General features: G+C 41.5%; 1 protein-coding gene across 2 annotated transcripts in view; it reads right to left on the bottom strand.

Moving 5' to 3' along the window:
• Positions 1-13,100, bottom strand: part of sez6b (seizure related 6 homolog b) — a 919,909-nt gene extending 906,809 nt beyond the window's left edge. The window contains exon 1 of one of the 2 annotated variants that reach the window (XM_073053431.1): positions 12,345-13,100. In XM_073053431.1, coding sequence (XP_072909532.1) covers positions 12,345-12,432 — 88 coding nt within the window. In that variant the 5' untranslated portion in view covers positions 12,433-13,100. The remainder of the gene's footprint in view (positions 1-12,344) is intronic. The other variant, XM_073053432.1, reaches the window with a different exon arrangement.
• Between the last annotated feature and the right edge of the window lie 253 nt (positions 13,101-13,353).

The following is a 13,353-nucleotide window of genomic DNA, read 5'->3' as shown; positions in this document are numbered from 1 at the left end:
CGGTGCAACCCTGTAGCAATAAATTATTATTACGTTATTTCAGAGTTATTTGTTTCATAAAATGGTGATATATTACAGTTCACATATTAATGGACGCACTTTGGTTCCAGTAGAACTAATGGCTCTGCCTTGAAGACAAATTAAAAGGGGCATAACTTTAAAAAAACGTACTCAGTCTACTGTGGATTCACAAATAGATTTCCATACTGGAGTGCATTATCGTATACTCAGATTAATAAGTTACTGTGATGGAGCTTCAAACAAGTAACATAATTGAGGAGATCTGGTTACATTATAAAACTAACTACACAGGTTAGGTGATTTGTGAATGCATTTTGACATGCTAAATCGTGATATTGAGTTAGAGTCTTAACGCCATAAACGCACACACAATAAACTGCAACATTTAAAACAAAGAAGATTCCTATGAACCAAAAAGTAACATGCTACACTAATAAGTCTTTAGTCAGTTTCCAAGAGAATGGTCTCATCCCATTGTGTAGTTGTTTCAGTAGAGGTAGTTGTTGCTCCTTAGTTGAGGAAGGGTCATTTAATTGACTCTAGTGCAGGAAATATTTGTGAAAGTACCATTCAAAATTATTCTCGCAAACAGTGGACATGTTAAATCTTCCCATGAAAATCTTTGCCAGTCTATCAACTAGGGTCACTGATGCCGAACTGAAAGCATTCACTGATGCTCTCAGAAAAGGGTCATTTACCAAAAGCAGACGAAGGTTGATTGGCAAACAACTTTGCTAAATTGAACACGAACATCTAGCTATGCATAAGGTTAACTCAAATGAGTATTCTTCAGAGAAACATGATAAGGTGTGACTCTATTGCACAACATGTTTGAAAGCATAGAAACCTTTGCAGTGAGATTCAATGGAGTCATCCTTCATATCCCTGGGGACTGACCTTTATTCTTTCCTCTTTGCAGAATGATAATGAATATCTGAGCGAAAGGAGATGGAACAGCTATTCATAATGATCTTAAGATACAGATTTCATTTCAAAGCTACATCAGCTGAAACCAACATTTTCCTGATGCTGTGTTTTTATATATGATGCACAGTGGATGCAGTGCAATAAAGAACAAAACACATCCTTTCTGAGTTTAACTGACTGGTGTGTGTATGTGCCCTGTCATTGAGGACAGCTGGAGTCTGCTGCTTCACCAATTAGACAACAGCATGAGGAGGAAATATAATTCTATCACATTACTCTTCAATAAAAGTTATTATACAATTAAAGTTTTGGTGCTTTGGCCTGCTATATCATATTGGCTCTTACAACGTTTTCACAAACAGTTCAACAAAACTGTTTACCAATATCAAATACATCTGTTTAATAATACATTTTTGGTTATTGAAAGATGTATTAAACCATGAAAGCAAAGCTTGCCTGCTTGTGTACAATATTTAAACACAGACCCCAATGTCTTCAAGCACAGTCACCGACGATACTACATCGATTGGCCCAATCTCAAATAATAGCAAGGCAGCCTACAGAGAAGAAGTCATCACCCTGACACAGTGGTGTCAAGAAAACAACCTCTCCTTCAATGTCGCAAAAACAAAGGAGCTGGTTGTGGATTACAGGAGGAATGGAGATGGGCTAAACCCAATTGACATCAATGGATCTGGGGTTGAGAGGGTGAACAGTTTCAAGTTCCTCAGCATACACATCACCAAGGATCTCAGGTGGTCTGTACATACCGGCTGTGTGGTGAAAAAAGAGCAACAGAGCCTCTTACACCTCAGACAGTTGAAGAAGTTGGTATAGGTCCCCAAATTCTAAGGACTGTCTACAGAAGTACAATTGAGAGCATCCTGGCTGGCTGCATCACTGCCTGGTATGGGAACTGTACTTTCCTCAATCGCAGGACTCTGCAGAGAGTGGTGTCAACAGCCCAGCGCATCTGGAGATGTGAACTTTCCACTATTCAGGACCTTTACAGAGACAAGTGTGTAAAAAGGGTCCAAAGGATCACGGGGGACCCGACTCACCCCAACTGCAAACTGTTCCAGCTGCTACCATCTGGGAAACAGTACCGCAGCATAAAAGCCAGGACCAGCAGGCTCCGGGACAGCTTCTTCCACCAGGCCATCAGACTGATTAATTCACGCTGATACAATTATATTTCTTTACTATATTGACTGTCCTGTTCTACAAACTATTTATTAAAAATTATGATATATTACACATTTAGATGGAGATGTAACACAAAGATTTTTACTCCTTGTGTATATGAATGATGTGAGTAATAAAGTCAATTCAACTTCTTTAAAAGTTTGCACATGAAGCATTTATTGCTTGTCCTACTTTGACTGAGAATGTGAAGTATTAGCCAGAAGGTGAAGGTAAGACGCTACATCAGTAGGAGTGTGGAAGTCCAATTTAGGTTTAAGATGGTAGCTATGTATCCTTACCAAGTCTTTTTTCATCTTTGATCTACAGTGTTCTGTAATTCAACTGACAAAGTGTAAGTTTTAAGTGGAGCAATGTCAGCTACCATCCTCAGTTCCTTCCCTACCCATTAAAAAAATAGGAAAATAACAACATTAGAATTCATCCATTAGTTGCAAGAAAATTGCTGGAGCAGTAGCCTGGAGTGACAATAGTCAGGCAGCAAAAAGCTGAGCATCCTGTTTACTGCCAGCATCAGTCAAGCTGGAACCAGTTGTGTGGTGACAGTGCTCGTTTAGGTGGTGCATGACGGCTACTATTTGGAATCAGCTTCGACAACAACATCTAGTGGTGGCATCCGTTAGTCTCGCAAGACCACGGACCTGTGCCTGGAATGGTTTCCAGGGCGCAGGCCTGGGCAAGGTTGTATGGAAGAACAGCCGTTGCCCATGCAGCAAGTCTCCCCGCTCCACGACACCGATGTTGTCCAAGGGAAGGGCAAGGGCTGATACAGCTTGGCACCAGTGTCATCGCAGAGTGAGGTAGAAGGCAAAGTCGGACTGCCTAAGGGCCTCCAGCTCCGGATTTGTCCTCAGGGTTTACTCCCGAAGCCTTTCCCATGAGTGGGTATGGCCGCAAGGCAGCTGAGGTTTGAAATCAGAGTTTTCCCTCTCTTAGATGGACTGCCTTCCCAGGCTACCCGAAACAACATCTATAGTACCAAATAAAATATACTAACAACTAAAGGTAGTGGGGATCTTCATTTCTCCTGAGAAAAGTGCACTTTCTTATTATCATACAGATTTACAAGTTCAGAAAGTATACACTACACTAAAAGCTTCAAAATAAATAGGGATCTTGAAACTTTAGTTATTAGGAGAGGAATGGGTATTTGCAGAGACAAGGGCTACTAATGACAATTCTACATAGTAATTTCTGCAAAAGTCATCATTTGGGGTTTTGACCAAAGAGTTGCTGATAGTGATTTGACACTAAGAGAGAGGCAAGTCTACTCAAGCATACACAGTACATACTCAGAGATCTAGGATCACAAGCTGATTGCAGCTCTCAGAAATTACCGCTCATAGACATTTGCCTATTAATCTACATCACCAACAACCTGAAGGAAAAAAAAATCAATCACAGAACTGAATACTATTTCGTTCCTATACAATGCCCTTGTCTCGTTTAGAACACTCCATCCAATTACGGTTATGCAGGTTATTGGTGCCACAGTACACCCAGACCTATTCCCATATCTATATTACACGTGGCCAGTCCAGCAAAATTCCTGGTTAACGACAAGCGTGTCAGTTTGCAGAGGAGTGTAGAATTTACTGATGGATGCCAGGACCAGGTGACTTTGTTCTCTAATGCTGGTGATGGTTATTGCTTGGCACTCAATTTGTGCATCTGTTACTGGTCATATCTCAATACAGCAAAGCAGGGCACTTCATTATATGAGCGTTCTAATTGAAATGGAGCACAATGCCATCATTGAACAAATCCTTCTAAACTCATGAAGAAGCTGTGATGGTTGGTACTAGAAGACCGATTTCAAATTTCCAGTAATGCCCCCCTTTCACCATTTCCCATCCCCTTTTCCCTCTCTCACATGATCTCCTTGCCTGCCCATCACCTCCCTCTGGTGCTCCTCCCCCCACCTTTCTTCTTTCTTCCATGGCCTTCTGTCTCGTTCACAAATCAACTTCCTAGCTCTTTACTTCATCCCTCCCCCTTCAAGTTTCACCTATCGCCTTGTGTTTCTCTCTCCCCTTCCGCCGCCTTTCAAATATACTCCTCAGCTTTTTCCCTCTAGTCCTGCCGAAGGGCTTTGGCCCAAAATGGCATCTGCGCTTTTTCCATAGATCTGCCTGGCCTGCTGAGTTCCTCCAGCTTTTTGCTCAGATTTCCAGCATCTGCAGATTTTCTCTTGTTGGTAGTTGGTCAAACTTGATTTATACTGTTTTTAAATGGAAAATATTGCAGAGATGTTCTGTGTAGTCAGGTAGATATGCAATTGTGAAGTAACATCTAAATGAAAGCCAAGCATCACTTCTGAAGAGTGAGCTTGAAGTACTCCCAACAGGATAGTAGATCCAGCATCTTCCCCCATTCCATTCAGCCTAATGATATTGTCATTCAAATCAAATCAGATCAGATCTTGGCAAGAACAGGTGAAACAAGTCAAGAAAGATAATCCACTTTGCTTTCAATACTTTTCTTAAATTACACTCACATGATGCAGCGCTGTTTTGAATGGTAATGTTAAATAGAGCACCTTCACCCATTGCTGGTTGGTTTGGATCACATCATTCACAGTGGGATGTGGCAGAACAGGCAGAATCTTGATGCTTGTTTGAAGGGCCATTTAGATTTACCTATAACATGCCACTTCCATTATTTATCATGCAGATAGTCATGCATTATACACTCAGCAGCTGCACTATTAGGTACCTCCTCTACCCAATAATGCAGCCACTTATTGCATGTTAATGGTGTTCTGGTGCTGTAGCCCATCTGCTTCAAAGTTCGATGTGTTGTGCATTCAGAGATGCTCTTCTGCCCACCACTGTTGCACACGTGCTTACTTGAGTTACTGTCACCTTCCTTTCAGCTTGAACCAATCTAGCCATTCTAACCACTCTGATCTCTCTCATTATAAGGTATTTTTGTCTACAGAACTGCCTCTCACTAGAGATTGTTTTTGTGCACCATTCACAGTAAACTCAAGAGCAGGGGCTCCAAATCTTTTTATGCCATGAATCCCTACCATTAACCAAGAGGTCTGTGGACACTAGGTTGGGAAACCGTGCTCTAGAAACTTGTGCATGAAAATCTCATGAGATCAGCAGTTTCCAAGATACTCAAGCCATCCCTCCTGGTGCTAACAATTATTCCACATTCAAAGTCGCTGCATTCACATTCCATCCGCATTTTGACATTTGGCTTAAACAACTACTAAACCTCTTGACCATGCCTGCATGCTTTTCTGAATTGAGTTGCAGCCACATGATAGGCTCATTTGTATTTTTGCATTAACAAACAGGTTTACAGATGTACCTAATAAAATGGCCACTGAGTGCAGCTTCCATTCAGTTTTAGATACACTTTATTTTATTTTGGGCTGGTGTTTCAGGTTGATGATCTTTATCAAATGAGCACTGGTCCCTGGTGAATTGGGAGATACATGACGTTATAATGTTAAAAATGTCTTGCTAAGCTAGCCCACAATGTCCAGATTTCCTGGCTACATCTGATAATTGCATTCAGCTAATGACAATATTACCCAGGAGACATTCACAGTGGGAAGGCAAGTTCACCTCAGCAGTGGAACAGCCTAGGACAGACATGACAGTGTAGGAATGGAAAATGGAATTAAAAGGGCTTTTCGGCCAAAGATAGTGGTTATTACAGCAGATGAAACTAAAGGTACTGACTGAAGCAATCCCCAAATCAGTGTAGGCTGCATCAAATGCAATAAACAACACTGATGTAACCATGCAGTTGTTGTTTGAAAAAAAAACAAAACATGCTAGAAACGCTCAGTAAATCAGGCAATAAATATAGAAAAAAGAACCTAGTTAATTTTTCCAGTTAGAGATTCAGTTCTCTGACAAAGGGACACAATTATGAAACATTAATTTAGTTCCACCTTCCAAAGAGGCTGCCCAAACCAGCATTTCCCATTTTTACTTCGGATCCCAAGCAATGGCTGATTTGTTTGATTTCTCATTTGTTGTTTGTCTGGAAAGGTACATATTGAACAAGTTAGATGAACAGAGCAAATTTCATTACCAGAAGCCTATCAGTGGGTCGAGCTGACTGATTGCATTCCTTTGCATTTGTCTGCAATTTGGATTGCTCCTGAACTTAGTGCAAAGTGGGGGGGGGGAGAGGGGGGAGTCCTTACCAGTCATTTCTAGCACCATCTAACTACCATGAAACCATCATCATGAAATCCATTCACAATTGAACAGATGTAATCAAACAGTAATACAGTGATAAGCAATTTTGAACAAAATAAACCTGTGAGATACAGGGATCACCAGACCCTGGGGCAGCAAAACTAATTGGACTAAGATTTACTTTCTTTTGTCTCAGTAGTCTCATTCAGAAAGTCTAGTCAATTTAGAACAATTTAAGAATTAATACCTCAATAGTCTTTTCAGAAGGTCCAGTTAATTTAGAACAGTTTAAGCTGGATGTTTTCAGTGGAATCCTGGCAGTTAAAGTGGAGTGTTACCCCTGCAAACAGAGAGCTATTGCTACCACTTAAGTGTTTTTGACCAGTGAGTGAATAATGACCTTGAGAGCAAACAGCTAAAGAAATATTCTTAATGACTAGTTATAAGAAGGATGTGAACCAGAAGGGTTGCTATGTCATCCACAAATAATTGATCATGCATATCATCAGCTCTTCAGAGCAGACACATTTATCTACACTTGGAGACTGCGAGCTGAGAATTTCATCTTTTAACATTCAGAAGTGCAACCTGACTACCGAACCTGTCTTGGTAATACTGCAGGGATCAGACTGTGGGGCAAATTCAGGAAGAAGGAGAAAAGTAGCAGGTTGTGGCTGTGATAAAAATATAACCAGCATCGGCCTGACTCCAACAACTCCCATCTAGATCTGCATTGCTCACCTCTCACTTTAGCACAATCAATTTACAATGAAAGAAAGAGGGGGGGAATCTGATCAGAATTAATTTTAACCATATAATGAAAGAGAGGCTGAGGTAAGCTGCCTTCTTTGGAGAGCGCACTATCTGAGCATTAGAAGCACAACCAGTCTATTAACATATACCTTCAGTGTTTTGACTGGTCAAAGACTATAACCTTACTTAAAAGATAATCAGAACTCACTGGTACTGATTTGATACAGTTGGTGTTACTTCAAGATGAATGCAGCCAGGAACATTCACTTGCAGAAATATTTACCCCAGCCGCATACATTTTGCATACTGTGGTGAACTACATATACCTGTCTAGACATGCCCCCCCCCCCCCCCCCGCTGACTGCTCCTGTGGCTCCTCCCACGGACCCCGGTATAAAGGCGATTGGAGGCACAGCCCTGACTTCAGTCTCCAGAATGTTGTGTGGTGGTCGCTTGCTACTTGTTCTTTCTTCCAGCCAATAAAAGCCTATATCTCGCCTCACGTCTCCGAGAGTTATTAATGGTGCATCACATACATGTTTTTTTGAAGAAATGTACATAATAAAAGTTGCTGAGGGGTGCCAGAAAAGATGGCACACACATGGATGCAAGGGCCACTCTGGCTCCAACCAAAGAGGACGTTTCTTATCCTGTTCATTTATCTAAGACTGAAAAACACTGAAGATTGAGAACACCAAAATCCGCAAGTCTAACTTGCTAGTGAGAGGAACAACAAAGCTACTGCACAGTTACAGAGAGTGGGTGCTGCAGTCTTCAGGGAAACGGACATTGGGAGTGATGTGCTCAAACAGAGAAGTGCGTCAGTATTAAAGCAAGACTTAAAGCAGGCTTGTGCTCGCATCGATTCTACTCACTAACATCTGATTGCTGAAAAATAAACTGGATTACTTGTGTCTGCGTCAGAACCAGTGGGAGATGAGGGACTGTTCCACACTTGTCCTGAAAAAAACATGGCTTCAAGACATCATACCATCCAGCTAGAAGGTCTAATCTCCTTCTGGACAGATAGAAATGCTGTGACCTTTGGCAAGACCCGTGGAGGAGATCAATAAGCACTTATGAGTAAGTGCCTTAATAGTAATGGCCCACTGCTCATGGTAGATAGAAATTTTTATATGGTCAAGTGCAGGGCCCTTTACTTACCAAGGGAAATCACTGGCATTGTGATTATTGTTGTTTACATCTCCCTTGTACTGGTGCTGGGGAAGTGCTGCAGGAGTTGTAAGGCGCAATCTTTAACCCCAAAACCACTTATTGGTGTCTTCATAGTTGCTGGTAATTTCAATGAAACCAATTTAAAAACAGTCCCGCCAAAGTTCTACCAGTATGTTAACTTCTCAGCCAGAGGAGGGAATATATTCAACCCGATCCATACCAATGTTCATGACATCTACACCCCCATCCTCACCTCTGATACTCAGTCCACAAATCCTTTTTGCTAATCCCTGCATGCAGACCACTGGTTAAACAAGTCAAACCATTTTACAGGGAGATTATTGTGAGGTGAGGAGGACCCTAGCCAGGTTAAATCTACACAAAGCTGCAGGGCCGGACAACACAACTGGCCAGGTGCTGAGGGACTGTGTGGCCCAGCTAACAGAGGTCTTAACGGACATCTTTAGTAGCTTTCTGAAACAATACACTATCCCTACAGGTTTCAAAGCAGCCACCATCATTCACCACCAATAGAGCAATGGTAACTGGCCTAAATGATTAACATCTACTGGGACTAACTTTGACAATAATGAATTGCTTTGAGTGATTGCTAATGGATGATACAAAATTCCACTTATCAGTTCGCCTACCGCTCAAACCAGTCCACTGATGATGCCACAGCCTCAGCCCTCCACTCCTCCCTGGCCCACCTAGAAAACACTGCTTCATACACCAGGATGTTGTTCATTGACTTCAGCCCAGTGTTTATCATGATATTCCTCAGAGGCTGGTGGATAAACTGTCCTCATGGGACCCAATACTCCTCTCTGTAACTGAATCTTAGACTTCTTGAGGGAACAACACCAGTCAGTCTGAGTTGGTAGAAACATCTCAAGCTCCATCACACTGAGCACTGGAGCCCCCAGGGTTGTGTGCACAGTCCATTGCTGTTCACGTTGCGGACTCAACTGTGCTGCCAGATTCAGCTCAAACCACATCATCAAAGCCACTGATGATACAACAGTGGTCGCCCTCATCAGCAACCACAATGAGTCAACATACTGAGGAAGTAGAGAGGCTTGTCAAATGGTTCAAGAACAGCAACCCGAGTCTGAAGTGGTCAAGAGAGATGATTGTGGACTTCAAGAAGGCTCAGGCTGACCATTCTCCATCATACATCAATGGCTCTGCTGTGGAGGGAATGAAGAACTCAAAGTTCCATTATGTGTGTGCCCCAAGGAAGATTTATCCTGGACCTTCAACACCAACTCACTAGTCAAGAAGGTGTGGCAGCATTTACACTTTCCATGGAGATTGAGGTGTGTAAGTGACCCCATGCACAAAGTTCAAAGTAAATTTATTATTAAAGTACATATATACCTCTCCATATACAACTGAGATAATTTTCTTGTGTGCATACTCTACAAATCCGTAATAATAACTATAATATAATCAGTGAAAGACCACCCAACTTGGGCATTCAACCAATGTGCAAAAGACAACAAAATCTGCAAGTACAAAAAAAAAATTAATATTAAGAGCATGAGAGAGAGTCCTTGAAAGTGAGTCCATAGGTTGTGGGAACACTTCAATGATAGGAGCAAGTGTTGTTGACTGAATCTATTCCCTTTGGTTCAAGAGCCTGATGGTTGAGGGGTAATAACTCTTTCTGAACCTGGTGGTGAGAGTCCCGAGACTCCTGCACATTCAAACAACTTTCTACAGTAGCACCTTCAAGAGTGTCTTGTCTGGCTACATTGTTGTTTGGCATGGAAGCTGCAAGGTATAGGATCACAAGACCCTAGAGGGGACATTAAAAGCTGCTGAGAGGATCACTGCGGTCTCCCCCTCCCCCCTATTTGTGAGATTTATCTGGAGCGTTGCAAATGAAGGGTCCAGAGTATTGTTGAGGATCCCTACCACCCACCCCACAATCTCTTTGCGCCATTATCGTCAGGAAGGAGGTACAGAAATATTGGGACTAGTTACCCCATCTGGTAGTCCAGCTTCTTCCCTCAGGCATTGAGACTAATGAATTCCCTGGCCACCAATGAGTTCTCATCACTAGGACAGCATGCGATTTACTATTTAACTGTGTTGTGCTTTACTGCATGCACTTTAAATTATATTTTATTAACTTATTTTTAGTATACCATTTTGGTTTATATGCTGTGTGTGATACACGTTTTGTGGCTGCAGCAGATAATTGTTTTGTTTGGTTGTATACATATACAATAAATTTGAACTTGAACTTAAAGTGAAGCTCAAGTCTTTTCATGATAATAATATGCTTAAATTAAACACACTGCACAAAAACACATCTGGGATCCAATCCAAAGAAAAAACAACGAAAATAAAGACTTTAAGGGTCATCAGCCAAGATCAAAATACAAAATCAAATGGAGATTCTTTGAGAAATGCTAAGTTTCACGACATATATATTTATATGATATCCATCTGAGAGACCTTCCAAAGACCTTTAAACCAAAATTATTTCTAGTTCTAGATTAACACACAGAAGATGCAGGAGGAACTCAGCAGGTCTGGCAGCATCCATAGAAAGGAATAAATCTTCAACATTTGCCACTCAAGACACTTCCACAAGCACCTGGTTCTGTTTGTTCTAGGATTGAGACCAACTACAAAGGACCTCCAAAAGTACCTTTAAGATGAAGTGTCTTATATAGTTAAAGTCTTCCACCACAATGTTGAAATGTTGGTAGAGAATGCAAGCTCTACAAGCTAACTGTGGGGTTGAATTGAAACAAAAAGTCACAAATGAAGAGTTCATTTGGCTCTTTGTGTCAAGTAAGAAACTGCTAGTCAAGCGATCTTAAGCCAAATGTTTGAAAGAGCAAAACAGAGAAAATTATGGGAATAACATTTTTGGTTGGTTCTGTCCAATCACCGTTAATGCCTGTGATTGTAGAAGATTATATTCGTCCCTTGACAACAAGGCGGTTTAACAATGTATCAAGCACATTCAGCAATCTGTTAAAAGGACACAGCAAACAGCCCTGACTCAAAAGTGACATGCGCCAGCATTGTGTCAAATCAATATTGCCTCATGTGGTGCCAATTCACTATTCTAGGCACTGGGCACAATGTTATTTAGAAAACCTGGTTGAGAAGGTGCTAGCAAAACATTTTTGATAAATCGGTTTACACAGAGGAGGGCGCACTTGCGAAGTGGAAATTAGACCCACATAACGCCAACAGTATCAAGGCATCTCTCAATTCAACTGCTCGCGACTCAGGTGGCACCTGCTTCGACTCAATACTCGTATTCTTTTGTGAAAAATGCTTTAAATGATGATAGAGAAAAATTGTCTTACTAAACTGAATTTTCCAATGTTAAACCTTCCTTGATGAAAAAAAAATCGCATTAAAATTTGCGGTACTCACAGACTACACGGGATAAGGAAACTCCAGAAATAAAAAATGCTTCTATGTATGATAAATTCTCACGTAACATGTCGCTATTTGAACGTAAAATATCTAATGTTTCCCAGACCAGCAACTTGTCTCTGAATGCAAGTACGGAAAACAAATTCACACAATTAACAATTAATCTCATTATCTGATGCTAATTAATCAAACTCGTGAAAGAGAGGAACAATGGGATTGGAATAGCTTCAGTGGGAGTTCCTCGGAATTTTGTTAACAAGTTATTTATCACACTATACATTTATTTACAATACAAATACATTATATAATAACAAATTTGTAGTTTATCAGCATTTAAAGTGACACCCAGAATTTCATTTACAAAAACGAAAACTGGAGTACAAGAAAGAAAATTTATAATTGGGGTTTTATTTTCACAGTTTCAACAACTCAACACTTTTTGCCTGCTGTAGATACATACGAATGGCAATCATCTTGTTTGATCGGGGTCTACCTATATGTGTAACCAAAATCCGCCGTAACTACGTGGAAGTACTTTAAATGATGGACAGTAAGGTAAATACTCTCAATTTGTTTTTCAATGCTGTCCACGTGAATCTTCGGGCATTCACTCTGATATCAACACATTCTCTTTGTTAAATATGCACCGGTTAGCATTTATGAAAATTTCCTCTCCCACCAAACTCTTACCTTGACCGCGGACCTTCAATAGAAAAGCTAGAAGAAAACACATCGCATTCATTTCTAATCGATAGCGAGAGAACGCGCTCCTGTTCATTCCAGAGGTTGCCAGAGAATTGTTTCTTTCTTGCTGTTCTTCTAACTACTTTCCGAGGTATTTGAGACAGAGCCCTCCACTCACTCCTCGAAGCAAGATCGGGGACGTCGAAAGTGGTCAGGTTCTCTCTTCTCTTTTTTTTTGTTTCGGCTTGTCTTAATTCAAACGAACGGCTTTGTTGAAAGAAGGGGGAGGCGGGGCGGGCGGAAGAGGACAGAATCGCCACGCTGACCGAGCCTGAGAGCGACACCAGGGCGAGCGAGAGCCTGGTATTCGGGCTGCTTTGGGAGCGGGTCGCCGCTGCTCCTGCTGCCGTCAGCACCGCGGACAGCTCCAGCTTCTGTAGCCGACCACGTGCACCGTGACGTCCCGCCGCCGCTGAAACTGACCCAGCAGCAGCCCCTTCCCTCGCCGTTTAAAGTTGCAATGCCGTGATCCTTCACTCCCCCATTTATCACCGACTTCTCACTCAATCCTGTCGCCTGCAATTAAGAAGGCAGTTGATGTTGCTTTAATGCATCTCTCACCAGACTGAATAAAATGTATTTAACTTAACCCTGGGTTGGTATTGGCCCTGTTTCTATTTTTCCTGAACTGTATGCACAGGCAGCAACTAAATAAAGCATTTACATCACGGAGTATTTCTCCCAAATGGTTCATGCCTTGTTCGAACCTCCTAAATCTAGTACGTCTAAATATGTCTGTGCATTCATCTTTTTTCATTATTCCACCCGGACTTCCCGTTTTGTTCCTCGATGCAATCAACATGTTCCCTGAGCAGGCAAGGTTGGATGGTTTCGCTTCAGTCCATTGTTTACATCTGGGTTCCAGAAGGATGTTCGGTTCAGGAGTCATAGCCTGCTCAAGCTCCTCTAATTCCCGTGGTAGTGATTGGTTAACAAGGTAAATATTTAGTCACAA

This window comes from Hemitrygon akajei, chromosome 8 (assembly GCF_048418815.1).
Source record: "Hemitrygon akajei chromosome 8, sHemAka1.3, whole genome shotgun sequence".
In the NCBI taxonomy this organism is placed as follows: Eukaryota; Metazoa; Chordata; class Chondrichthyes; order Myliobatiformes; family Dasyatidae; genus Hemitrygon; species Hemitrygon akajei.
The sequence above is the reverse complement of the archived record's forward strand: the minus strand, read 5'-3'. Positions and strand labels throughout refer to the sequence as shown.